This window comes from Salmo trutta, chromosome 5, assembly GCF_901001165.1.
Source record: "Salmo trutta chromosome 5, fSalTru1.1, whole genome shotgun sequence".
NCBI classification, from domain to species: domain Eukaryota; kingdom Metazoa; phylum Chordata; class Actinopteri; order Salmoniformes; family Salmonidae; genus Salmo; species Salmo trutta.
Window position 1 is genome coordinate 59,481,223 of NC_042961.1, and position 27,763 is coordinate 59,508,985.

Below are 27,763 nucleotides of genomic sequence, written 5' to 3' on the forward strand. Positions count from 1 at the left end.
GAGCCGTTTATTATGTTCAACATAGGAGGGCCAAGCACAGGAAGCAGCTCTTTCAGTAGTTTAGTTGGAAAAGGATCCAGTATGCAGCTTGAAGGTTTAGAGTCCATGACTATTTTCATCAATGTGTCAAGAGATATAGTATTAGAAAACTTGAGTGTCCCCCTTGATCCTAGGTCCCAGCAGTGTTGTGCAGACTCAGGACAACTGCTGAAATAAGCAGATTTAAAGAGGAGCCCGTTATATGCTTTCTAATGATCATGATCTTTTCGTCAAAAAGTTCATGAATTTATCACTGCTGAAGTGAAAACCATCCTCTCTTGGGGAATGCTGCTTTTTAGTTAGCTTTGCGACAGTATCAAAAATACATTTTGGATTGATCTTGTTCTTCTCAATTAAGTTGGAAAAATAGGATGATCGAGCAGCAGTGAGGGCTCTTCGATACTGCACGGTACTGTCTTTCCAAGCTAGTCGGAAGACTTTCAGTTTGGTGTGGCGCCATTTCCGTTCCAATTTTCTGGAAGCTTGCTTCAGGGCTCGGGTATTTTCTGTATACCAGGGAGCTAGTTTCTTATGACAAATGTTATTTGTTTTTAGGGGTGCAACTCCATCTAGGGTATTACGCAAGGTTAAATTGATTTCCTCAGTTAGGTGGTTAATCAATTTTTGTACTCTGACGTCCTTGGGTAGGTGGAGGGAGTCTGGAAGGGCATCAAGGAATCTTTGGGTTGTCTGAGAATTTATAGCACGGCTTTTGATGATCCTTGGTTGGAGTCTGAGCAGATTATTTGTTGCGATTGCAAACATAATAAAATGGTGGTCCGATAGTCCAGGATTATGAGGAAAAACATTTAGATCCACGGGACAAAACTAGGTTCAGAGTATGACTGGCAATGAGTAGGTCCGGAGACATGTTGGACAAAACCCGCTGAGTCGATGATGGCTCCGAAAGCCTTTTGGAGTGAGTCTGTGGACTTTTCCATGTGAATATTAAAGTCACCAAAAATGTGAATATTATCTGCGATGACTACAAGGTCCGATAGGAATTCAGGGAACTCAGTGAGGAACGCTGCATATGGCCCAGGAGGCCTGTAAACAGTAGCTATAAAAAGTGATTGAGTAGGCTACATAGATTTCATGACTAGAAGCTCAAAAGACGAAAACGTTGTTGTTGTTTTTGGGGGGTAAATTTAAATTTGCTATCATAAATGTTAGCAACACCTCCGCCTTTTGCGGGATGCGCGGGGGATATGGTCACTAGTGTAACCAGGAGGAGAGGCCTCATTTAACACAGTAAATTCATCAGGCTTAAGCCATGTTTCAGTCAGGCCAATCACATCAAGATTATGATCAGTGATTAGTTCATTGACTATAACTGCCTTTGAAGTGAGGGATCTAACATTAAGTAGTCCTATTTTGAGATGTGAGGTATCACAATCTCTTTCAATAATGGCAGGAATGGAGGAGGTCTTTATACTAGTAAGATTGCTAAAGCGAACACCGCCATGTTTAGTTTTGCCCAACCTAGGTCGAGGCACAGACACGGTCTTAATGGGGATAGCTGAGCTGACACAGACTGTGCTAGTGGCAGACCATCACACACACGTAATAGATATAGCCCAACTGATAAAGATGAGAGACTCATAGTAAATGCCTATGGTGTCAAAGTGGGGAAGTTCTGTAGCACTGCAGTTGTCAAAGTGGAGAAGTTCTGTAGCACTGCAGTTGTTGAAACCTCACAGAGGAAGACAAAGTGCAGTGAGGAAACCTGCCTTTATGTTGAAACAGAGAACAACTGTGGTTACGTGTACAGTCTCCTATCTGTCAGGCTGCAGACAGGTTAACTGTGGGGGGGGGAAACAAACAAGAGAAAGTTCACCCTAACAGCCATCAAATAGTCCCCAGTGATCTGTTTGTGATTTCAAACTATCACAAATAGTCAAAATTCTCAGTGAGTGGAATGGCGGGAGCCTGTTTAACGATTGGCCGACAGGGGTTCTAAAGTTCCAAATCCTGTGTGACATCACAATGCCTTTGTTAGCATTTCTTAGCATATTTCTTATTTTTAAGTTCAGAAAGGAAGGGGGATATCTAGTCAGTTGTACAACTGAATGCCTTCATCTGAAATGTGTGTTCTGCATTTAACCCAACCCCTCTGAATCAGAGAGGTGCGGGGGTACTGCCTTAATCCACATCCACGTCTTCGGCGCCCGGGGAATAGTGGGTTAACTGCCTTGTTCAGGGGCAGAACGACAGATTTTTACCTTGTCTGCTCGGGCATTCGATCCAGCAACCTTTCGGTTACTGGCCCTATGCTCTAGCACCCATTGTGTTTGCTGCTGGTTAGGGCTGGGCGATATGGCCTCAAAATCATCTCTCTATTTTTATTTTCAATTCTATGGGTAATTCATGATAGATATATCTCGATTTAAAACAAAACATTTTCTCTAAATAAGCTTTGTTGTACAATAAAAGGTAAAATGCACTGCATTTCAAACAGTCAGCAATAATATAATGAATTCAGGGCTTGTGAAGTTATACCTAAGCTAAATATAAGCCTTCCACAATCATAAGACCCACTAATAATGTAATTATTTTATAAAAATAGTTTAACCTGCTTTTTTGCAATAATCACTGATCTGTTTTATAAAAATGCCCTTTTTGTTACAGATGTAACCAGAACCATGCAAAATCGACATTCACTAATAATGACCAACTTCTGGTAGCAGGCATTATAGAAAACTAACACGTCTCATAAATAATCTCTCAAGCACACGTGGTAACGCAATTCTGCCCGCGACAGAAACTGAGCATTCATTTTCCATCTTTGTTGTTGTGAGTGGAGGAGCTTTGTGTGTGGGGGAGGAGCTTTGTGTGTGGGGGAGGAGCTTTGTGTGTGGGGGAGGAGCTGTGTGTGTGGGGGAGGAGCTGTGTGTGTGTGGGGGAGGAGCTTTGTGTGTGGGGGAGGAGCTTTGTGTGTGGGGGAGGAGCTGTGTGTGTGGGGGAGGAGCTTTGTGTGTGGGGGAGGAGCTGTGTGTGTGGGGGAGGAGCTGTGTGTGTGGGGGAGGAGCTGTGTGTGTGGGGGAGGAGCTGTGTGTGTGGGGGAGGAGCTGTGTGTGTGGGGGAGGAGCTTGGTGTGTGGGGGAGGAGCTGTGTGTGTGGGGGAGGAGCTTGGTGTGGGGGAGGTGCTTGGTGTGTAGGGGAGGAGCTTGGTGTGTGGGGGAGGAGCTTGGTGTGTGTGTGTGTGTGTGTGTAAATGGGAAGGAGGGAAGGAGACGTGACCAAAGTCAGCTTGTTCTTATGTTGTCTTTTTTTATATATATATTTTTATATATATAGATAGATTCTTGCGATACATGCATTTGCATATCTTGGTAAAACATACATTTGAATGAATTTGATATATCGCCCAGCCCTACTGCTGGTAATACCGTTTACGGTATGAAACGGTATGAAGGAATGGAAATCTGGATAGTTCCCAACCCTAATACACTATAGGGACCACACCTTCAGTATGACCATAATCTCATTGACCTGTCCCCTCTAACCTCTGACATGTAACAGGTCTCCTTCCAGCCAGTGGAGATCATCCCTAACCCCTTCCCTCTCTCCCTTTCTCCCTCTCTCCTCCCCAGGACCCAGTCACAGATCTCCTCCCAGCCAGTGGAGATCAGCCCTAACCTCTTCCCTCTTTCCTCTCTCCTCCCCAGGACCCAGTCACAGGTCTGCTCCCAGCCAGTGGAGATCAGCCTGATGCCTGGGTGAGAGACAACGTGTACAGCATCCTGTCTGTCTGGGCTCTCAGTCTGGCCTACAGGAAGAATGCAGACAGAGATGAAGACAAGGCTAAGGCCTACGAACTGGAACAGGTACTGTGTGTGTGTGATTTTTTTTTTGTGTGCCAGGTGGCAAAGCCTTAGTTGTCTTGTTTCTCTTCCTGGCTAGCGAGTCCTCTGGTCTGTCTGCCTGCTGATTGGGAGGTGTATGGCTGCTTGTTGATGACTTCTCTCTCCTCTTCTCTATTCTCTCTCCCCCCCAGAGTGTGGTGAAACTAATGAGAGGTGTTCTACAGTGCATTATGAGACAGGTAGGTACGACGCACAGGTTCTAGCTGGACAAGATGTAAACACCTTATAAGACAATGAGCCATTCTAAGACATTCTATAGGCTCATACATGCGTAATACATACATGTTTCTCTCTCTCTCTCTCTCTCTCTCTCTCTCTCACTCTCACTCTCACTCTCACTCTCACTCACACTCTCTTCTGTATCCCTTCACCTCTCTCTTTCCTATTATTTCCTCTCACTCACTCACTCACTCACTCAGCTGGACAAGGTGGAGAAGTTTAAGTACACTAAGAGCACCACAGACTGCCTCCATGCTAAGTACAACACCAGGACCTGTGCTACCGTGGTGGGGGACGATCAGTGGGGACACCTCCAAGTGGACGCTACCTCTCTGTTCCTGCTGTTCCTCGCTCAGATGACTGCCTCAGGTAGAGGGGACACTCCATGACTGCTCTATGAAGCTTTAGGAAGTCTTCCACTCCTCACTTAATCCTCATGTTTTGAGTCTCCAGTTGCCGTACCAACTACAAGTCAATCAAATTTATTTTTTTTGACGTTTTTTTTATAATTGTTGAACTCGTATTTACCCATGCTTCATGTGTCTGTCCTGCAGGACTCCATATCGTCTACACTCAAGATGAGGTGGATGTGGTACAGAATCTCATGTTCTACATCGAGGCAGCTTACAAAGTGGCTGTACGTTTCTCTTCAGTCTCTATGTAGTGTTTATGAACTGTCATAGGAGTTAATATGGAGGTTATATGCCTTCATAGTTCTACATCGAGGCAGCTTACAAAGTGGCTGTATGTTTCTCTTCAGTCTCTATGTAGTGTTTATGAACTGTCACAGGAGTTAATATGGAGGTTATATGCCTTCATAGTTCTACATCGAGGCAGCTCACAAAGTGGCTGTACGTTTCTCTTCAGTCTCTATGTAGTGTTTATGAACTGTCATAGGAGTTAATATAGAAGTTATATGCCTTCATAGTTCTACATCGAGGCAGCTCACAAAGTGGATGTAAGTTTCTGTTTAAATTCAAAGATGTGAAGAAGCCAACTGTGGATGTTGTAGCATCTATATAGTGCTAATATAGACTTTATGAACGCTCTATAATGTCATTTAAGTGGTTGGTAATTTAATTTAAAATGGAACCCTTCTGCTTACTCACTCTGCTACTTACAGTGGTTATGAAGACCTTATGAATGCTCTACCAAGCTCTATAAATCCTTTATGAATTGTACTCTACTCTTACAGGACTACGGGATGTGGGAGCGAGGAGACAAGACGAACCAGGGGATCCCTGAGCTCAACGCTAGCTCCATCGGCATGGCTAAAGTGAGAATACACACACACACACACACACAGGGAGGAGAGGTTATGATGAAGGTAATTCCTTGTGTCGTATTGTGGTCTGTATGGGAAAGCCTATAAAGATGACTGACACTGCTGAGAAAGCCTGCCACAAACAGATAACCTTTATCAAGTTATGATCAAAAGAGTGGAGCAACAAAGAACGCACGCACACACACACACACACACACACACACACACACACACACACACACACACACACACACACACACAAGCACCTGACCTGCTTGCAGAACACTCTGAACATTCCGTACTCATTCACCCCTCTCATTTACCCCTCCATTCATCCCACTCTTCCCGTCGCTGTCTTTTCATTAATTATTCCTGTTCAGTCAATCAAATGTATTTTATAAAGCCCTTTTTACATCATCCGATGTCACAAAGTGCTATACAGAAACCCAACCTAAAACCCCAAACAGCAAGCAATGCAGGTGTAGAAGCACAGTGGCCAGGAAAAAAACTCTGGAAAGTCAGGAATCTAGGAAGAAACCTAGCGAAGAACCAGGCTCTGAGGGGTGGTCAGTCCTCTACTGGCTGTACTGGGTAGAAGAACCAGGCTCTGAGGGGTGGTCAGTCCTCTACTGGCTGTACTGGGTAGAGGAACCAGGCTCTGAGGGGTGGTCAGTCCTCTACTGGCTGTACTGGGTAGAAGAACCAGGCTCTGAGGGGTGGTCAGTCCTCTACTGGCTGTACTGGGTAGAAGAACCAGGCTCTGAGGGGTGGTCAGTCCTCTACTGGCTGTACTGGGTAGAGGAACCGGGCTCTGAGGAGTGGTCAGTCCTCTACTGGCTGTACTGGGTAGAGGAACCGGGCTCTGAGGAGTGGTCAGTCCTCTACTGGCTGTACTGGGTAGAGGAACCGGGCTCTGAGGGGTGGTCAGTCCTCTACTGGCTGTACTGGGTAGAGGAACCGGGCTCTGAGGAGTGGTCAGTCCTCTACTGGCTGTACTGGGTAGAGGAACCGGGCTCTGAGGGGTGGTCAGTCCTCTACTGGCTGTACTGGGTAGAGGAACCGGGCTCTGAGGGGTGGTCAGTCCTCTACTGGCTGTACTGGGTAGAGGAACCGGGCTCTGAGGGGTGGCCAGTCCTCTACTGGCTGTACTGGGTAGAGGAACCGGGCTCTGAGGAGTGGCCAGTCCTCTACTGGCTGTACTGGGTAGAGGAACCGGGCTCTGAGGAGTGGCCAGTCCTCTACTGGCTGTACTGGGTAGAGGAACCGGGCTCTGAGGAGTGGCCAGTCCTCTACTGGCTGTACTGGGTAGAGGAACCGGGCTCTGAGGAGTGGCCAGTCCTCTACTGGCTGTACTGGGTAGAAGAACCGGGCTCTGAGGGGCGGTCAGTCCTCTACTGGCTGTACTGGGTAGAAGAACCGGGCTCTGAGGAGTGGACTGTCCTCTACTGGCTGTACTGGGTAGAGGAACCAGGCTCTGAGGAGTGGACTGTCCTCTACTGGCTGTACTGGGTAGAGGAACCGGGCTCTGAGGAGTGGACTGTCCTCTACTGGCTGTACTGGGTAGAGGAACCGGGCTCTGAGGAGTGGACTGTCCTCTACTGGCTGTACTGGGTAGAGGAACCGGGCTCTGAGGAGTGGACTGTCCTCTACTGGCTGTACTGGGTAGAGGAACCGGGCTCTGAGGAGTGGACTGTCCTCTACTGGCTGTACTGGGTAGAGGAACCGGGCTCTGAGGAGTGGACTGTCCTCTCTTTCACTCCTTTTTTCACCCCTTCTTATGTGTCTGGCATGCTGCAATGAAAGAGATTAAGGCCGATCCTCTCACGCACACACGCGCGCACACACGCACACACGCACACACGCGCGCACACACGCACACGCACACACACACGCACACAAAGCAGCTGAGAATGCATTCATGATGGACAGAGGATGGGTTTCACACATTTCTTCCGTGAACTCACACACACATTTGTCTGTCATTGGTACGCCTTTGATTGTGTTCGCTAGTATCATGTTCTAAGCGTTGGTTACTGGAGTTTCCATGAATATAAATAGATTAATACTAGTAACAGTTTCTATTTGATATTCCTAGAAACCAGCAGCGTAATGTGCCGTTTCTTGTTACCATATCAGTGGATGTGACATGTAGTTTTTTCCCATTTTGTTTCATTATTTTACACCAGCCATCTGTCACCATCCTTCGGTTTCTACAAGTTTGTCATTTCCACAAAAACAGTTATGATGGTTTGTTGTATCTGATATGTCGTTGTTATGACAGTCTTACGACCTGACATAGCCCTTATGACAGGGCAATGTAGTCCTTATGACAGGGCAATGTAGCCCTTATGACAGGGCAATGTAGTCCTTATGAAGATGTTGTATGGTTGGGCAGTATACCGTATATACCGGAATCAGGGGTCTTTTGAAATATCCGCTATATGATTTGTAATATAAATTTAGATATTGGTACTTTTTAAATAAATGCCTGCCGTCAACTAGGTAAATAGTTAAGCAGATAGCGTTCTTAATTTCACCTGTTTGTGATTATTTTTCATTATGAAGCTTACCGGTAGTTAACTGGTAGTTCCTCACAACAGTTGATTGAGCGAGTTACGCGTGTGCTTCATAAGGTGAGTCACTCCTACTGCCTAACTGAAGTGAGGTGATCAGCTATACGGTATGTCTTACATTAACTATCCAAGATGTGCCAAATTTAAATAAATTCTCTCCAGCTGTGTTTTTGGTTTACTAACTTGCTAGTCCAAGAGGCCAGCTTACAAGATGAAAAGCTTCTTGAATCTTGGTAACAGCCCCTCATGGATCAAGAGCCTGTCTGCGTTTTGCTGCAAACTGTGAGGAGCTGACTTTATAACTTTATGAGCAGGGTTGTCCGTCTTTGCAATTAGTTTATGTTCACTTGCGCTTGTTAGCATTTACCTAGCATCTGCTATGGGAATTCTTTAGTACCTGTTAGCATTTACCTAGCATCTACTATGGGATTTCCTTAGTACCTGTTAGCATTTACCTAGCATCTGCTATGGCAATTCCTTAGTACCTGTTTGATTTTGATTTTATTTTATTTGGATCTCTTTTAGTCCCCATTTGGACTAATCTTCCAAGAGTCCTTAAATATTAAAATACAATTTATATACGAACACATTTTCACATATAACACACTATTACAAACATACATAATATACTAACGTAATAAACCAATAAATAATCAATCTAAAAAAATATGGATTCTTCATCTACTGTAATCCCACAACATTTCTGTGTATTATATTTAAATTGTTTTAAAATGTTAGCGTTTACCTAGCATTTGCTATGGGAATTCCTTAGTACCTGTTAGCATTTTTTTGGCGCTCCGTTATGTGCACCACCAGTAATACGGTATACCTCAGTATGGCACCGGCACGGTATGAAAATCTGGACCAACCGTTATGTAGTCTTTATTATAGTGTTATGTAGCCTTTGTGACAAGGTTGTGTAGGTCTTATGTTACGAGCCCTTATAACAATATTACGTAGCCCTTGTGACAGGGTTAAATGGCCCGTATGGAGGTGTTGAGCAGCCCGTATGGAGTAGTCCTTATGTAGTCCTTATGAAGGTGTTATGTAGTCCTTATGAAGGTGTTGAGCGACCCGTGTGAAGGTGTTATGCAGTCCTTATGAAGGTGTTGTGTCCACAGGCAGCTCTGGAGGCCCTGGATGAACTGAACCTGTTTGGAGCCGGAGGAGGACCAGGGTCTGTGGTGCACGCTCTGGCTGATGATATACAGCACTGTCAGGTACACACACACACACACACACACACACACACACACACACACACACACACACACACACACACACACACTAACGCACGTATACACACACACACTAACGCACGTATAGACACACATAATATACATTTCAATTAGTTTTGGCTAAGTTTTCCTTTATCAGAGTTAATAAACAAAAGTGAAATAAAAATGAACAGTTAATATTACACTTACATAAGTTCCAAAAGAATAAAGACATTTCAAATGTCATATTATGTATATATACAGTGTTGTAATGATGTGCAAATAGTTAAAGTACAAAAGGGAAAATAAACATAAATATGGGTTGTATTTACGATGGTGTTTGTTCTTCACTGGTTGACCTTTTCTTGTGGCAACAGGTCACACATCTTGCTGCTGTGATGGCACACTGTGGTATTTCACCCAATGTATATATATATATATATATATGGGAGTTTATTAAAATATGGTTTGTTTTAGAATTCTTTGTGGATCTGTGTAATCTGAGGGAAATATGTGTCTCTAATATGCTCTCTCTCCGTCTCTGTCTCTCTCTTTCTCTGTCTCTCTCTTTCTCTGTCTCGCTCTCTCTCTCTCCCTCCCTGTCTCTCTCTCTCTCTCCTCTCTCTCTCTCCTTAGTCCATCCTCAACTCCATGCTTCCCAGGGCATCTATGTCTAAAGAGGTGGATGCAGGTGTTCTGTCCATCATCTCGTACCCGGCCTTCGCTGTAGAGGACATCTCTATAGTAAACATCACCAAGGAGAAGATCATATCCAAACTACAGGTCAGGACACTGTTATGTCACCCTTATGACAGGGCTGTGCAGTGTTATGTCACCCTTATGACAGGGCTATGCAGTGTCATCCCGTGTTATGTAACCCTTATGGCAGGGAAAATGGCATATATTATATATTGTGTTATGTGTCTCTTATGACAGGGTTATGCAGTGTTATGTACTATAATGTAACCCTTATGACAGGGCTATGCAGTGCTATGTACTTTAATGTAAGCCGTGACAAGGTTATGTAGTCCATAGAAAACAACACCAAGAAGAAGATGGTATCTGAACTGCAGGTCAGGGTCAGCCAGTTTCTCCCCTAGATTATTATTGGTCAAGTTTTTCCCCTTCCTTTGACTTCCATGTGGGGCTCAAATCAACATTCAGGCCCTTTTTGTTATTTAAGTTGTCAATTTAAATCAAAGTCAAACTCTATTAGGCAGAGTTTGGCTGAGCATATTTATATTTTTATTGCTCTCTTTTCTCAGGGTCGATATGGATGCTGTAGGTTTCTCAGGGATGGACACAAAACGCCTAAAGAGGTAAAAACATGCTCTCACTCTCCCTTCCTCCCTCCCTCCGTCCCTCCCTCCCTCCCTCTGGATGCAATAATAATCATTTAAATTCAGCAGGAACGAGTTGCAGATGTCTCCATGTTCAGGAAGAACAATGTTATCTGCTGAGAGATCAGATGAAATGATTTGGTCATACAGGCAAAGTTAAAACAATACAAACACTACAAAACAATCACACAAAACATGACCTTAACTGTAGAGAGGCAAGGAAAATGGTACAGTACTAGTGTGCAAAAGCAGATAGAGTTGCCTGGGTAGTGTCGTGTGACTGCGACCTGGTGTTGTTGAAGGCCCGGATGGCAGTGGGAGAAAAGGATGGAATTGATACACATATTAATGAGTTTGACACTCTCTCTCTAACACACACAAAGAGATCTCACACACACACACACACACACACACACACACACACACACACACACAAAGAGATCTCACACACACACACACACACAAAGAGATCTCTAACACACACACTGCTAGGTCATCATTCTTACCTTACCTGACGACCGCTCCATGGTGACGACCGCTCCATGGTGACGACCGCTCCATGGTGACGACCGCTCCATGGTGACGACCGCCCTTCCGAAATGGACCTGGGGCTTTCCCATTAGGACCCGATATGCATAAATAGCATTGTATAATATAGACACCCGTTTGGAAAGGACCAAAGGACAACTAGACCCGTTCCATATAGACTTGGTTGGATCCAGACCTCGTATGATCCCACCTGAGTGAGGAAAGCAGCAGAAAAGTCCATTTTTAACCTTCCTTATTAACCAGAGCTGATAAAGCTTGAGGTAGAGAGAGGTGATGCTCTAGCAGGGGCCGGGCTGTGTGTGTACACTACCGGTCAGAAGTTTTAGAACACCTACTCATTCAAGGGTTTTTCTTTATTTTTTACAATGTTCTGCATTGTAGAATAATAGTGAAGACCTCAAAACTATGAAATAACACATATGGAAACATGTAGTAACCAAGAAAGTTTTAAACAAATCAAAATATATTTAATATTTGAGATTCTTCAAATAGCCACCCTTTGTCTTGATGACAGCTTTGCACACTCTTGGCATTCTCTCTAACAGTTTCACCTGGAATGCTTTTCCAACAGTCTTGAAGGAGTTCCCACATATGCTGAGCAATTGTTGGCTGCTTTTCCTTCACTCTGCGGACCGACTCATCCCAAATTATCTCAATTTGGTTGAGGTCGGGGGATTGTGGAGGCCAGGTCATCTGATGCAGCACTCCATCCCTCTCCTTCTTGGTAAAATAGCCATTACACAGCCTGGAGGTGTGTTGGGTCATTGTCCCGTTGAAAAACAAATGATAGTTCCACTAAGCCCAAAACAGATGGGATGGCGTATAGCTGCAGAATGCTGTGGTAGCCATGCTGGTTAAGTGTGCCTTGAATTCTAAATAAATCACTGACAGTGTCACCAGCAATGCACCCCCACACCATCACACCACCTCCTCCATGCTTCACGGTGGGAACCACACATGCGGAGATCATCCGTTCACCCACACCGCGTCTCACAAAGACACGGTGGTTGGAACTAAAAATCTCAAATTTGGACTCCAGACCAATGGACAAATTTCCACTGGTCTACTGTCCATTGCTCATGTTTCTTGGCCCAAGCAAGACTCTTCTTCTTATCGGTGTCCTTTAGTCGTGGTTTCTTTGCAGCAATTCGACCTTGAAGGCCTGATTCACACAGTCTCCTCTGAACAGTTGATGTTGAGATGTGTCTGTTACTTGAACTCTGTGAAGCATTTATTTGGGCTGCAATTTCTGAGGCTGGTACCCCTAATGAACTTATCTTCTGCAGCAGAGGTAACTCTGGGTCTTCCTGTCCTGTGGCGGTCCTCATGAGAGCCAGTTTCATCATAGCGCTTGATGGTTATTGCGACTGCACTTGAAGAAACTTTCAAAGTTCTTGAAATTTTCCGTATTGACTGACCTTCATGTCTTAAAGTAATTATGGATTGTCGTTTCTCTTTGCTTATTTGACCTGTTCTTACCATAATATGGACTTAGCCATACCTGGTAAAAGACCATCTTCTGTATACCCCCTCCCCCTACCATGTCACAACACAACTGATTGGCTAAAACGCATTAAGAAAGAAAGAAATTCCACAAATTAACTTTTAAGAAGGCACACCTGTTACTTGAATTGCATTCCAGGTGACTACCTCATGAAGCTGGTTGAGAGAATGCCAAGAGTGCAAAGCTGTCATCAAGGCAAAGGGTGGCTATTTGAAGAAACTGAAACATAAAACATTTTGATTTGTTTAACACTTTTTTGGTTAGTACATGATTCCATATGTGTTATTTCATAGTTTTGATGTCTTCACTATTATTCTACAATGTAGAAAATCATAAAATAAAGAAAAACCTTGAATGAGTAGGTGTTCTAAAACCTTTGACTGGTAATGTAGGCTACTGTAAGTATGAGCGAGTGAAACGAGAACAGGGAGGAGGGAGAGACGGCAATCAACCAAGCCGACTCGTGCTCTAGTAGACTAATAGCTGCCCTAGTAGACTAATAGCTGCCCTAGTAGACTAATAGCTGCCCTAGTAGACTAATAGCTGCCCTAGTAGACTAATAGCTGCCCTAGTAGACTAATAGCCGCCGCCCTAGTAGACTAATAGCCGCCGCCCTAGTAGACTAATAGCCGCCGCCCTAGTAGACTAATAGCCGCCCTAGTAGACTAATAGCCGCCGCCCTAGTAGACTAATAGCCGCCGCCCAAGTAGACTAATAGCTGCCGCCCAAGTAGACTAATAGCTGCCGCCCAAGTAGACTAATAGCTGCCCTAGTAGACTAATAGCTGCTCTAGTAGACTAATAGCCGCCGCCCTAGTAGACTAATAGCCGCCGCCCTAGTAGACTAATAGCCGCCGCCCTAGTAGACTAATAGCCGCCGCCCTAGTAGACTAATAGCCGCCGCCCTAGTAGACTAATAGCCGCCGCCCTAGTAGACTAATAGCCGCCGCCCTAGTAGACTAATAGCTGCCCTAGTAGACTAATAGCTGCCGCCCAAGTAGACTAATAGCTGCCCTAGTAGACTAATAGCCGCCGCCCTAGTAGACTGACGGCCGCCGCCCTGGTAGACTGACGGCCGCCGCCCTGGTAGACTGACGGCCGCCGCCCTGGTAGACTGACGGCCGCCGCCCTGGTAGACTGACGGCCGCCGCCCTGGTAGACTGAAAGCCGCCGCCGCCCTGGTAGACTGAAAGCCGCCGCCGCCCTGGTAGACTGAAAGCCGCCGCCGCCCTGGTAGACTGATAGCCGCCGCCGCCCTGGTAGACTGAAAGCCGCCGCCGCCCTGGTAGACTGAAGGCCGCCGCCGCCCTGGTAGACTGACGGCCGCCCTGGTAGACTGAAAGCCGCCGCCGCCCTGGTAGACTGATAGCCGCCGCCGCCCTGGTAGACTGATAGCCGCTGCCGCCCTGGTAGACTGATAGCTGCCATCGCTAGGATATTTTTAATCTAATATGATTAGGTAGTACCTGTCTTGACTGCATCAAACCCATCAAAAAAAATTTTGCTTCATGCGCTTTCTCGTCCTACACTGTTACAAACAACAAGAACAACTCCATTCAGAATATAACGTAGCATCCTACCTGTTGGCTCGTGGTCGTTGTAGCCTATCCTTCTCCTTGAACTTTTAATTCCACCATTTTGATTCCATCTTCCATTGATTACATATCTTCAAATGGTTACCCCACACGGAGGCTCTATGACTGCAGCCTATTACTGCTTTGATGACTCACGATTGGCCAACTACAACAATCGTGAAACATACAGAGCAGCATCATTAATTATACCATTTATCTCTCTCTCTCTCTACTGCAGCAGTCACGTTCACATCTGTATGGTTCCTTCCTGACAAGTCAGTAAAAATTAGGCTACACATACCCAAGACCCGTGACAATTGTGTCAGAGCCGACCCAGACCCGTGACAATTGTGTCAGAGCCGACCCAGACCCGTGACATTGTGTCGGAGCCGACCCAGACCCGTGACAATTGTGTCAGAGCCAACCCAGACCCGTGACAATTGTGTCGGAGCCGACCCAGACCCGTGACAATATTTAGAATTCTGGATTCGGACCCGCTATCTCCCACTATCTTTAATTAACATTAAATTGTTAGCTAGCTAACTTGTTTTGTGGGATACAGGGATGGAAATGACCATGGCTGGTGAAATAGTCAGTGAAACATTTAGACTAGCGTTAGCTATCAGCAGCTTGTCTTCAATAGTACTCACTCCAACACTGGCTATAGCCTACCTTAAACAAATACAAAGTATATGCAAGTAGTGAAGGCCTGAGTTTATAAAATATTGTGTACTTAGCTAGCTAGCTTAACATACCTTGCTTGATCCTTGTTGAATATGCTCTCTCATCTCTCCATCCATGATGAGGTGTATTGACAACTGACTAGCTAAATCAAACAACAAACAACATATCGCTATTTATCTGAGAAGTCAGCTTCAATGATGATTGATGACTAACTAGAAAATGGGAAGACTGTTACTATTAGGAGCCCAATCTCAATCCCAATTCACACCCCTTCTCGCCTGTGTACTCGTTCACAAAGATTAAACGCAGTGGATTGTTGTAACTATTGGTAGACAATTCATCTACAATTCATCTGCTTTTCCATCTGTGAGGGGAGTGAAGGCACTCGGCCATGGAGATCAAGAAATGGGACACGCCTCGAAATGAAAGAGCTAACAAACGACAGCAAGATGCTTCTCACTTCCAACAAGTTAAGAATAAGATATCGATTGCTTTTGCTACCTAAAATAAAAAAATAATTCAGAACTTGTGAAATTACTGCAATAATGTTAATATATTTTGAGCACTTTTCATGTCATTTTGGCCAGCTAATAGGCTAATACCCACTGATCAAACAACATCGGAAGAAAGTGTGAACCTGGTGTGAACGTTATCTCCAGCATACGACAACATGACAATCCCACCTACTTGTATTCATAGATAACTACATTGTTGATTGTAAATGATGAACTTTATACTGCTACATTGCTAACTACTTTAGCTAGCTAATTATTCTGTGTCTAAACCAGCCTGATTTAATTGATTTGTAGCATGTTATGTTGAATTGGGTCAAGTCAGCTGCCACACTCAGGTCAGGGAATTTTGAGCAAGCTTTTTCACGTTGGGCATGCTAGCTAACGTTTTTTTTTTTTTTACTTACATTACCCTTAAAGTAAAGGGTTTAAAGTATCCAAAACAACCAAAATCTAGATTTCCACAAGAACTGATTTTCGTAGCATTTTGAATTTTTCCAACAATGAGTAGGTGCGACATCCGACAGGTTCTCATATGTTGCCTCACATCTCCTCAGAAAAAATGTCGTTCTGGAACTGTACTTTGTTTTATTGCCCTCCTTTTCATCCATCCATCTCCTATTGTTCTCTTCCCATAATTATGTGGTTCTGTTCCCTCCCGTCCCAGGACCCTAACCGTCTATACTATGAGTCTGCTGAGCTGAAGCTCTTTGAGAACATAGAGTGCGAATGGCCCCTGTTCTGGACCTACCTCATACTGGATGGCGTCTTCACCAACAGCCCAGAACAGGTGGCTATATAGCAAGTTAAATAATACTACTAATAATTAGAGGGTGCTTATATAGTCCTGTTTCACTGTATGTACAAGTGGGTAACCTGTACATGTGAAATGGAAATGTGTTTTTTGCCTTGCTCAAGGGCAGAACAACAGATTTTTACCTTGTCAGCTTGGGGATTCGATCCAGCAACTGCCAGGCTACCTGAGCAGGTTATGAACTCTCATAGGAGTTAATATAGAAGTTATATGCCTTCATAGCATTGTCATTACCTGTCATGTCTCTGTTTGTAAACCGTCTAGGTCCAGGAGTACAGGGATGCTCTGGAGGGGATTCTGATCAAACAGAAGGACGGGATCTGTCTACTACCAGAGCTCTACAGTGTTCCACCTGATAGGGTAAGACTGGAAGACCAGGGTGTAGTGGTGGCTTAATGAAACTTTCACAACATTTCCCAGGTTTCCCAGAAGTCCTGGTTGGTAGATTCCCAGAATGGGAAGGGAATAAGCAGGAACTCCAGAATCCTACAAACATGATTTCTGGAACACCTGGGAGTTTAGCGAGCCTAATCACACATGTGAACCAATTTTGTTTATTACAGGTGGCTGAGCAGTATGTAAACCCCCACTCTGTGGAGAGGGTTAGTGTGTGTTATAACTGTGTCTGTAACCAACAGGTGGATGAGGAGTATGTAAACCCCCACTCTGTGGAGAGGGTTAGTGTGTGTTATAACTGTGTCTATAACCAACAGGTGGATGAGGAGTATGTAAACCCCCACTCTGTGGAGAGGGTCCCTCTGGGGAAGCTCCCTCTAAAGTGGGGTCAGTCCCTCTACGTACTGGGAAGCCTACTGGCAGAGGTGAGAGGTCACTCACTACACTAGCTAGTGTACACTATACTACACACACTTCACTAGCTAGTGTACACTATACTACACTTGCTAGTGTACACTGTACTACACACGCTACACTAGCTAGTGTACACTATACTACACACACTACACTAGCTAGTGAATACTATACTACACACACTACACTAGCTAGTGTACACTATACTACACACACTACACTAGCTAGTGAATACTATACTACACACACTACACTAGCTAGTGAATACTACACTACACACACTACACTAGCTAGTGTACACTATACTACACAAACTACACTAGCTAGTGTACACTATACTACACACACCACACTAGCTAGTGTACACTATACTACACATGCTACACTTGCTAGTGTACACTATACGACACACGCTACACTAGCTAGTGTACACTATACTACACACGCTACACTAGCTAGTGTTCACTACTACACACGCTACACTAGCTAGTGTACACTATACTACACTAGCTAGTGTACACTATACTACACTAGCTAGTGTACACTATACTACACACGCTACACTAGCTGGTGTACACTATGCTACACTAGCTAGTGTACACTATACTACACACGCTACACTAAGTAGTGTATACTATGCTACACTAGGTAGTGTACACTATGCTACAAACACTACAATAGCTGGTGACTAACTGCCATTGGGTGATAAAGTCCTCTCTCCGGTATTGTATGGTAAAGCTTTTCCCTCTCTCTGTGTTCTACAGGGTTTCCTGGCCCCTGGAGAGATAGATCCTCTCAACCGACGTTTCTCCACCATCCCCAAGCCAGACGTGGTGGTGCAGGGTGAGATATGAAGGCTACATACTGAATAACATATCTACGTTTTATAAAAGCGTCTGCTAAAGGACCATATTTAAAGGCCAGTTTATACTTGGTCTAACGACATGTCTGTAGACAATTACAATCTGACAGGTGTCCCTGGTCAAAACAACATGTAATTTATACTCATGTGGAATGTCTGTTGATCGTCGCTGCGACTGGCGGTTTCCTTGTCGCACAGACATGAAAAAAAGTGAATGTCTCTGTGACTGTCGCAACGTCCGTTGTCGTGGTTACTAGTTACTACAGCAACAATACCAAATCCATCTGTGGTGCAGGAGTTCTACAATTATCTTATAGAATGACCTACTTTTATTTTGTCACATTCACAACCGTAAGGTATTTTCTGGAAGCTCGCCATCTTTACCGTGTAAATAATGATGTGGGTTAATTTTCCTGTAATAATGACTGAAATGAGCGGAAGTTATACTCTTGGTCATTATTTGAACTGGTTAGCCAGCTAGCTAGCTAAAAATGAACCAAAATATTATTTAGAAAGTTGCTTGTAGTTGACATTTTACTTAATTTTTAAACAGATGGGTTTATTGGTGTTAAAATAGAGCAAGTATGCTATTTAGGGCACCGGGCTGCTGATGTCACGTAGAGACTGTGGTTTTGTGTTGATGCTTTTTCATAACGACAAGGACAAGTTTGATGTCGGGCAAGAATAGAATGTTTAAGATGTCGCTATGGCGACTGTGCAGAAATGTCGATAGACCAACTGTAAACCATACTGTATAATGAATGTAGCTATTTAAATATATATACAGTTTGGACACATACTCATTGAAGGGTTTTTTTTATGTTTACTATTTTCTACATTGTAGAATAATAGTGAAGACAAACTATGAAATAACACATATTGAGTGTTACTGTTTATATTTATTTATTAAGCATTTTTTAAGTTTTACATCCCACATGCAACAATCATCTCATCGCATACTTGTTTCTGGGAAGAACCCCACCCCCCAACAGTCAAACACATTTTACAGAGAAAATTACATATTTCTAGCTATTTTCATAGGAGTTTTGACTGACTTATTTCACTGTTTTTTAAATGTATTATCTTCCTCTTCCTGTAGTGTCTATCCTGGCAGAGAACGAGGAGATCCAGGAGTTGTTGATGAAGAATGGGATAGAGGTGGAGACGGTAGCTGACATACACCCCATCCATGTCCAACCTGCTAGAGTCCTCAGCCACATTTACGCACGACTCGGTAAACAAAGAGAGGGAGGGAAGGGAGAAAGTTAGGGAAGAATGGGATAGAGGTGGAGACAGTAGCTGACATACACTCCATCCATGTCCAACCTGCTAGAGTCCTCAGCCACATTTACGTATAACTCGGTAATAAATCTTTCACTACCATACAAAAAAGTTTTTGACGGCAAGAAAACATTACAAAAGCAAAAACTGGTGAGCTATTGGAAGCCACTTCTACACCGGGCAGTGACGGCCAGTTTCCCGGACCCTAATCCTAGACTAAAAAGCATGCTGAATATCAAATCAAATTGTATTTGTCACATGCGCCGAATGCAACAGGTGTAGACCTTACAGTGAAACGCTTACTTACAAATAACAAATTAAAGAGCAGCAGTAAAATAACAATAGCGAGGCTATGTACAAGGGGTACCAGTACAGAGTCAAATGTGCGGGGGTACAGGTAAGTCGAGGTAATGTGTACATGTAGGTACAGTTATTAAAGTGACTATGCATAGATAATAACAGAGACTAGCAGCAGTGTAAAAGGGGGGGGTCGGCAATGCAAATAGTCTGGGTGCCATTTGATTCGATGTTCAGGAGTCTTATGGCTTGGGGGTAGAAGCGGTTTAGAAGCCTCTTGGACCTAGACTTGGCGCAATAGCACCGCTTGCCATGCGGTAGCAGAGAGAACAGTCTATGACCAGGGTGGCTAGAGTCTGGTATAGAGGTCCTGGATGGCAGAAAGCTTGGCCCTAGTGATGTACTGGGCCGTACGCACTACCTTCTGTAGTGCCTTGCGGTCGGAGGCCGAGCAGTTGCTACACCAGGCAGTGATGCAACCGGTCAGGATGCTCTCGATGGTGCAGCTGTAGAACCTTTTGTGGATCTGAGGACCCATGCCAAATCTTTTCCGTCTCCTGAGGGGGAATAGGCTTTGTCGTGCCTTTTTCACGACTGTCTTGGTGTGCTTGGACCATGTTATTTTGTTGGTGATGTGGACACCATGGAACTTGAAGCTCTCAACCTGCTCCACTAAAGCCCCGTCAATGAGAATGGGAGCGTGATCAGTCCTCCTTTTCCTGTAGCCCACAATCATGTCCTTTGTCTTGATCACGTTGAGGGAGAGGTTGTTGTCCTGGCACCACACGGCCAGGTCTCTGACCTCCTCCCTATAGGCTGTCTCATCGTTGTCGGTGATCAGGCCTACCACTGTTGTGTTATCTGCAAACTCAATGATGGTGTTGGAGTCGTGCCTGGCCGTAAAGTAATGAGTGGACAGGGAGTACAGGAGGGGACTGAGCACGCACCACTGAGGGGCCCCCGTGTTGAGGATCAGCGTGGCGATGTGTTGTTACCTACCCTTACCACCTGGGGGCGGCCCGTCAGGAGGTCCAGGATCCAGTTGCAGAGGGAGGTGTATAGTCCCAGGGTCCTTAGCTTAGTGATGAGCTTTGAGGGCACTATGGTGTTGAACGCTCAGCTGTAGTCAATGAATAGCATTCTCACATAGCTGTTCCTTTTGTCCAGGTGGGAAAGGGCAGTGTGGAGTGCAATAGAGATTGCATCATCTGTAGATCTGTTGGTGCGGTATGTAAATTGGAGTGGGGCCAGGGTCTCTGGGACAATGGTGTTGATGCGAGCCATGACCATCCCTTCAAAGCACTTCATGGCTACAAATGTGAGTGCTACGGTTCGGTAGTCATTCAGGCAGGTTACCTTAGTGTTCTTGGGCACAGGGACTATGGTGGTCTGCAGGAAACATGTTGCTATTACAGACTCGGACAGGGAGAGGTTGAAAATGTCAGTGAAGGCACTTGCCAGTTGGTAAGCGCATACTCGGAGTACACGTCCTGGTAATCCGTCTGGCCCTGCGGCCTTGTGAATGTTGACCTGTCTAAAGGTCTTACTCACATCGATCTGTACTCTTCCTCTTCCCCAGGACGTAACCAGAGACTGGGGCTGACTGGTAGACCCTACAGGAGGATTGGATGTCTAGGAACTTCTAAGTTCTATGTCATCCGCAACACCATCTTTGCCTTCACGCCACAGGTAGATACAGTACAGTACCATTTTGTGTGTGTGTGTGTGTACTTACCTTTTCAGGACTCCAATGTCCTAACATTTCACCTGAATGTCCTGACAAGGTAGGAAAACAATAACTTTTTTGACAAGTCAGGATGTTTTTCATGTCCTGAATTTGTTCAATTGCTATTTTAAGGTTAAGTTAAGGGAAATTTTTTTTTACCATTAAGAATTATTTTTCCCTAACACTTAACCTAACCCTACCCCTAGTCCTTAACTCTAACGTTAACCCTAACCTCCCCATAATGTCATGAAAATAAAGGTGTGTGTGTTTGTGTGTAAAAGCTGAAGCTACCAAAAAAACTACCAAAACTATTGCTCATGGTGAACCAGAACAATGAAAATAAACTCTATTGTAAGACCCGATTAGCATGTAGTCTGTCTACCTATAGCATGTCGCCTAGCTATAGTATAGCATGTCGCCTAGCTATAGTATAGCATGTCGCCTAGCTATAGTATAGCATGTCGCCTAGCTGTAGCATGTCGCCTAGCTATAGTATAGTATAGCATGTAGCCTAGCTATAGCATGTAGCCTAGCTATAGTATAGCATGTCGCCTAGCTGTAGCATGTAGCCTACTTATAGCCAAATGAGGGTAGTGTGTTCCGGCTGTATCTTAGGCTACTTTTATTCTGCTAAAACACCATTTTCAACAGCACATTTGATAAAATGAACCTAACAAATTACATTGGTTATCATTCAACCTATTAAGCCTAATATTTCACAAGCCATTTTACAAACATTTGAATGCTGAAGGTGATGCGCAGATGTGTCAGATCAGGAACAGGCCTACCTCTCGTTGGTCAGCGAGAGAAGCTGCACACAGAGCACAGTTTGACTCGGCTACTGATATTACCTGGGGTTGTTCGGCAAGCAAAATGATTTGTAGATCAATGACTGTCAACCCAATTACATTCGTAGTTCGACACTGAAGAAGAGAACACAGTTGTCACAAGATGAGGGGTATTTTCGGAAGGTAGAAAGTAATTTAAGCAAAACATTTTAGTGAACCGACGATTCGTAATGTTTGAATCGATTTTCTGACCGACGGATGGTTACATTTGTGGTCCTGTCGACTGATGCACTCATAACATTTAACATAACTTTTGAACTGGGGACTGATGAGTGTCCTTACATCGCTGATGACCTTCTAGGATCATTTCATCGTTTAAATGCTCCTTTATTTGGATATCACTTTAGACAGTAGCTACTGAATGTCCTGGGAAGAGAAGGATAATTACTAGTCTTTTTTATTCCCTCCCCTCTCCTCCCCCTCCCCTCCCCTCCCTCCAGTTCATAGATCACCAGCAGTTCTACTTGGCGTTGGACAACCAGATGATTGTTGACATGCTTCGTACAGACCTGTCCTACCTCTCCTCTCGATGGAGGATGACTGGAAGACCCACTGTCACCTTTCCTATCTCTCAGACCATGCTCAGTGAGTCACACACCAGAGAGAGAGAGTGTGAGTGTGTGTGTGTGTGTTAGCTCATTGTCCCTGTATGTTTCAGCTGAAGACCACTCTGACCTGGACCCAGCGGTTCTGGCCACTCTGAAGAAGCTACAGGATGGATACTATGGAGGAGCAAGGTGAGTTCTCCTTATTTATTCATCCATCTGTGACTCCGTCGCCCATCTGTGACTCCGTCGCCCATCTGTCGGTTTGTTTTTCAAGAAATTAAGGAACAAAAACATTCATTCATTTATCCCTCAGTCTGTTTTTTTTCCCGTTTTTGTTTAATCGTTCGTTCTTTTGATCATTCATACAGTTATCCATTCATACAGTTATCCATTCATACAGTTATCCATTCATACAGTTATCCATTCATACAGTTATCCATTCATACAGTTATCCATTCATACAGTTATCCATTCATACAGTTATCCATTCATACAGTTATCCATTCATACATTTATCCATTCATACAGTTATCCATTCATACAGTTATCCATTCATACAGTTATCCATTCATACAGTTATCCATTCATACAGTTATCCATTCATACAGTTATCCATTCATACATTTTTTCTGAAATCACTCGGTCACACACACACACACACACACACACACACACACACACACACACACACACACACACACACACACACACACACACACACATTTACTCACTTAGTACCTACCTTCACACTCGGACACACACACACACACACACACACACACACACACACACACACACACACACATTTACTCACTTAGTACCTACCTTCACACTCGGTCACACACACACACACACACACACACACACACACACATTTACTCACTTAGTACCTACCTTCACACTCGGTCACACACACACACACACACACACACACACACACACACACACACACACACACACACACATTTACTCACTTAGTACCTACCTTCACACTCGGTCACACACACACACACATTTACTCACTGAGTACCTACCTTCACACTCGGTCACACACACACACACACACACACACACACACACACACACACACACACATTTACTCACTTAGTACCTACCTTCCCTCAGTCAGACATTGATCCATTCATTTCTCTCCCTCCAGGATCCAGACGGGGAAGCTCTCTGAGTTCCTGACCACTTCCTGTTTTGCCAAACTCAGCTTCCTGGATGCCAGTAAGCATGCGGGTGGCATGGGCCGGGAACAAGATGATGATGATGACTATGGATGCTTTGCTGAGCATGGCTTGACCTTCAATGGGGGTAAGAAAGGGAGGGGGAAGGAGGAAGGGGAGGGACAGAGGTATTGTGCTATTTTATTAGGATCCCTATTACCTGTTGCAAAAGCAGCAACTACTCTTCCTGGGGTCCACACAAAACATGAAACAGAACATCAATAGATAAGAACAGCTCAAGGACAGAACTACATAAAAAAAATGTAAAGACACACGTAGCCTACATATCAATACACACACACACTATCTAGGTCAAATAGGGGAGAGGCGTTGTGCCGCTAGGTGTTGCTTTATCTGTTTTTTTAAACCAGGTTTGCTGTTTATTTGAGCAACATGAGATGGAAGGAAGTTCCATGCAATAAGGGCTCTATTTAATACTGTACGCTTCCTTGAATTTGTTCTGGATTTGGGGACTGTGAGAAGACCCCTGGTGGCATGTCTGGTGGGATACGTGTGTGTGAGAGTGGTGTGTAAGTTGACTATGCAAATAATTTAGGATTTTCAACACGTTAATGTTTCTTTATATAATTAAGTGATGCAGTCAGTCTCTCCTCAACTCTTAACCAAGAGAGACTGGCAGCATAGTATTTATATCAGCCCTCTGATTACAATTAAGAGCAAAACGTGCCGCTCTGTTCTGGGCCAGCTGCAGCTTAACTAGGTCTTTCCTTGCAGCACTCGACCATATGACTGGACAATAATCAAGATGAGGGAGAACTAGAGCCTGCAGGACTTGCTTTGTGGAGTGTGGTGTGAAAAAAGCAGAGCATCTCTTTATTACGGACAGACCTCTCCCCATCTTTACAACCATTAATGGTTTAATGCAGGAGGGACTGGTGCACTTCACAAAATAGATGGATCATGAGGAAGGAAAATTATGTGAATATATTGAAGCGACTTCTCAAGACATCAGTCAGGAAGTTAAAGTTTGATTACCAAATACTAATTGAGTGTATGTAAACTTCTGACCCACTGGGAATGTGATGAAAGAAATAAAAGCTGAAATAAATAATTCTTTCTACAATTATTCTGACATTTCACATTCTTAAAATAAAGTGGAGATCCTAACTCACCTAAGACAGGGAATTTTTACTAAGGTGTATGTAAACGTCCGACTTCAACTGTATATGTTTTGACCGTGACAGTTTACAATCTAAGGTAACGCCATGTAATTTAGTCTCCCAACTCAACACACCATTCATTACCAGATTCAGCTGAGGTCTAGAGCTTAAGAAATGATTTGTACCAAATACAATGCTCTTAGATTTAGAGATGTTCAGGACCAGTTAATTACAAAACAGACTGCAACTCTTTGTTAAGGGTTTCAGTGACTTCATTAGCTGTGGTTGCTGATGCGTATATGGTTGAACCATCAGTATACATGGACACACATGCTTTGTTTAATGCCAGTGGCAGGTCATTGGTAAAAATATAAAAGATTAGAGGGCCTAGAGAGTTGCCCTGCGGTACACCACACTTTACATGTTTGACATTAGAGAAGCTTCCATTATAGAAAACCCTTTGAGTTCTATTAGATGGATAGCTCTGAATCCACGATATAGCAGAAGTCGAAAAGCCATAAGACATTTGTATTTTTCAACAACAGGTTATGGTCAATAATATCAAAGTCTGCACTGAAATCTAACAGTACAGCTCCCACAATCTTATTGTCAATTTCTTTCAACCAATCATCAGTCATTTGTGTCAGTGCAGTACATGTTGAGTGCCCTTCTCTATTAGCATGCTGAAAGTCTGTTGTTAATTTGTTTACAGTGAAAAAGCATTGTATTTGGTCAAACACAATTTTTTCCAACACTTTGCTAAGAGCTGGCAGCAAGCTGATAGGTCGGCTGTTAGAACCAGTCAAGGCCACTTTACCACTCTTGGGTAGCAGAATTACTTTGGCTTCCCTCCAGGCCTGAGGACAAAGCCATTCCTCTAGTCTCAGATTAAAAATATGACAGATAAGAGTGGCTATAGAGTCAGTTACCATCCTCAGTAGCTTTCCATCAAAGTTGTCAATGCAGGAGGTTTGTCATTATTGATCGATAACAATCATTTTTCCACCTCTCCCACACTAACTTTATAACATTCATACTTGCAAAGCCCTTAGCTCTCTGTGTGTGTGTGTGTGTGTGTGTGTGTCTTTCTCTCCTTCTACTCCCCTTCATCTCTCCCCTCCTCCTTTCTCCCCCTCCCTCTCTAGAGGCTGATGATCTAGCCCAGTACCTGGACCAGTTGTTGACCACAGCGAACCCCAGCACAGGGTCAAAGGTCAGGGTTATTTATTAGTAAATACACATTTTTTTACATCTACATTTTCTCACATAAAGTAGTATGTATGTATGTATGTATGTATGTATGTATGTATGTATGTATGTGGGTCAGTTTCTCAGATCTAGATGTATCCTCATCCTGGACAAAAAAATAGAAGCTCATTGTAGAATCTCCATTGAAATGGTTTATAGTCCAGGATTAGGCTTAATCTGTGTCTGGGAAACCTGGCCTTAATCTAACCAATACACTTGTCCCATGTCTTTTCTGGATGATTATTTTGGGTTATAGGTCAGAGGTGACTCTGGAGGGCTGGACAGGTTCAAAGCAGCAGCCACGAAGACCAAGGAAATGGTGTCTCTGATGCACAAGGCCAAGGAACTCCACCTACACAGTGAGAAACTTTTTAAGGGTGTCAAACTCATTCCATGGAGGGCACAGTGTCTGCTGGTTATTGCTGTTTGTTGTACCTGTTCGATCAAGGTAATTTAAAAGATCTCTCTTTTTACCCCATCTCTCTCTCCCCTCCTCCCCCCCTCTCTGTCGCTCTCTCTACCCTCCTCCTCCTCCTCTCTGTCTCTCTCTCTCCCCTCCTCCCCCCTCTCTCTGTCTCTCTCTCTCCCCTCCTCCCCCCTCTCTCTGTCGCTCTCTCTACCCTCCTCCCCCCTCTCTCTGTCGCTCTCCCCCCCCCTCTGTCGCTCTCTCTACCCTCCTCCTCCTCCTCTCTGTCGCTCTCTCTCCCCTCCTCCCCCTCTCTCTGTCGCTCTCCCCCCCCCCCTCTGTCGCTCTCTCTACCCTCCTCCTCCTCTCTGTCGCTCTCTACCCCCCCCTCTCTTCTAGATGCCCACTTGTATCTCCCCACCAAGCTCTTCCGTTCCCCTCAGCCCTCCCTCCACCTCACCCTCACAGATTCCTCTGCGCCTCACACCACTCAGGTAGGGGTGTGTGTGTGTGTGTGTGTGTGTGTGTGTGTGTGTGTGTGTGTGTGTGTGTGTGTGTGCGCGCACATGTGAACACATTAACATTTACTCAAGCCTTATACTAAAAGACCACTCTTTCTCTCTCACTCTCTCTCTCTATAGTTTCCTCAGGTAGTAGTGACCTCAGAGTGTAAACTGCCTAGAGATGCCAGTGGTGATATAGACTACAATAGACTGGTCCAGCTCCTCAGAGACACCTACAGTCTACCAGACCAGGCGGACATACTGTACATCCTCTTCAAAGACAAGTCAGATTCTCTTCTATCTCTTCATACAAGATCTCTTTCTTTCTCTGTCTGTCTGTATTCATCCCTCCATCCTTCTTTACTGATACTTACAAATCGACCTGCTTTGAATTGAACCTGAGAATTTTGAAGAATTGTGTGTGTGTCTGTGTGTCTGTGTGTCTGTGTGTCTGTGTGTCTGTGTGTCTGTGTGTCTGTGTGTCTCTGTCTGTCTCTGTCTCTGTCTGTGTGTGTCTGTCTCTGTCTGTGTGTGTCTGTCTGTCTCTGTCTGTGTGTCTGTCTGTCTCTGTCTGTGTGTGTCTGTCTCTGTCTGTGTGTGTCTGTCTCTGTCTGTGTGTGTGTGTCTGTCTCTGTCTGTGTGTGTGTGTCTGTCTCTGTCTGTGTGTCTCTGTCTCTGTCTGTGTGTCTCTGTCTCTGTCTGTGTGTCTCTGTCTCTGTGTGTCTGTCTC

General features: G+C 44.4%; 1 protein-coding gene across 4 annotated transcripts in view; it reads left to right on the forward strand.

The window, feature by feature from the left end:
* The window catches only part of phka1a (phosphorylase kinase, alpha 1a (muscle)), a 53,671-nt gene that overhangs the window by 12,844 nt on the left and 13,064 nt on the right, over positions 1-27,763 (forward strand). For 2 of the 4 annotated variants that reach the window (XM_029754510.1, XM_029754511.1), the window contains exons 2-22: positions 3,708-3,866; positions 4,037-4,084; positions 4,325-4,493; positions 4,679-4,761; positions 5,320-5,400; positions 9,083-9,181; positions 9,815-9,961; positions 10,444-10,497; positions 16,008-16,130; positions 16,419-16,514; positions 16,868-16,975; positions 17,729-17,807; positions 18,926-19,060; positions 20,984-21,093; positions 22,419-22,563; positions 22,637-22,715; positions 23,686-23,843; positions 26,022-26,089; positions 26,381-26,483; positions 26,930-27,024; positions 27,172-27,317. In XM_029754510.1, the coding sequence (XP_029610370.1) occupies positions 3,708-3,866; positions 4,037-4,084; positions 4,325-4,493; positions 4,679-4,761; positions 5,320-5,400; positions 9,083-9,181; positions 9,815-9,961; positions 10,444-10,497; positions 16,008-16,130; positions 16,419-16,514; positions 16,868-16,975; positions 17,729-17,807; positions 18,926-19,060; positions 20,984-21,093; positions 22,419-22,563; positions 22,637-22,715; positions 23,686-23,843; positions 26,022-26,089; positions 26,381-26,483; positions 26,930-27,024; positions 27,172-27,317 (2,285 nt within the window). Of the gene's footprint in view, positions 1-3,707; positions 3,867-4,036; positions 4,085-4,324; positions 4,494-4,678; positions 4,762-4,821; positions 4,869-4,971; positions 4,976-5,319; positions 5,401-9,082; positions 9,182-9,814; positions 9,962-10,443; positions 10,498-16,007; positions 16,131-16,418; positions 16,515-16,867; positions 16,976-17,728; positions 17,808-18,925; positions 19,061-20,983; positions 21,094-22,418; positions 22,564-22,636; positions 22,716-23,685; positions 23,844-26,021; positions 26,090-26,380; positions 26,484-26,929; positions 27,025-27,171; positions 27,318-27,763 lie in introns of those variants that run through there. The other 2 variants (XM_029754512.1, XM_029754514.1) reach the window with 2 other exon arrangements.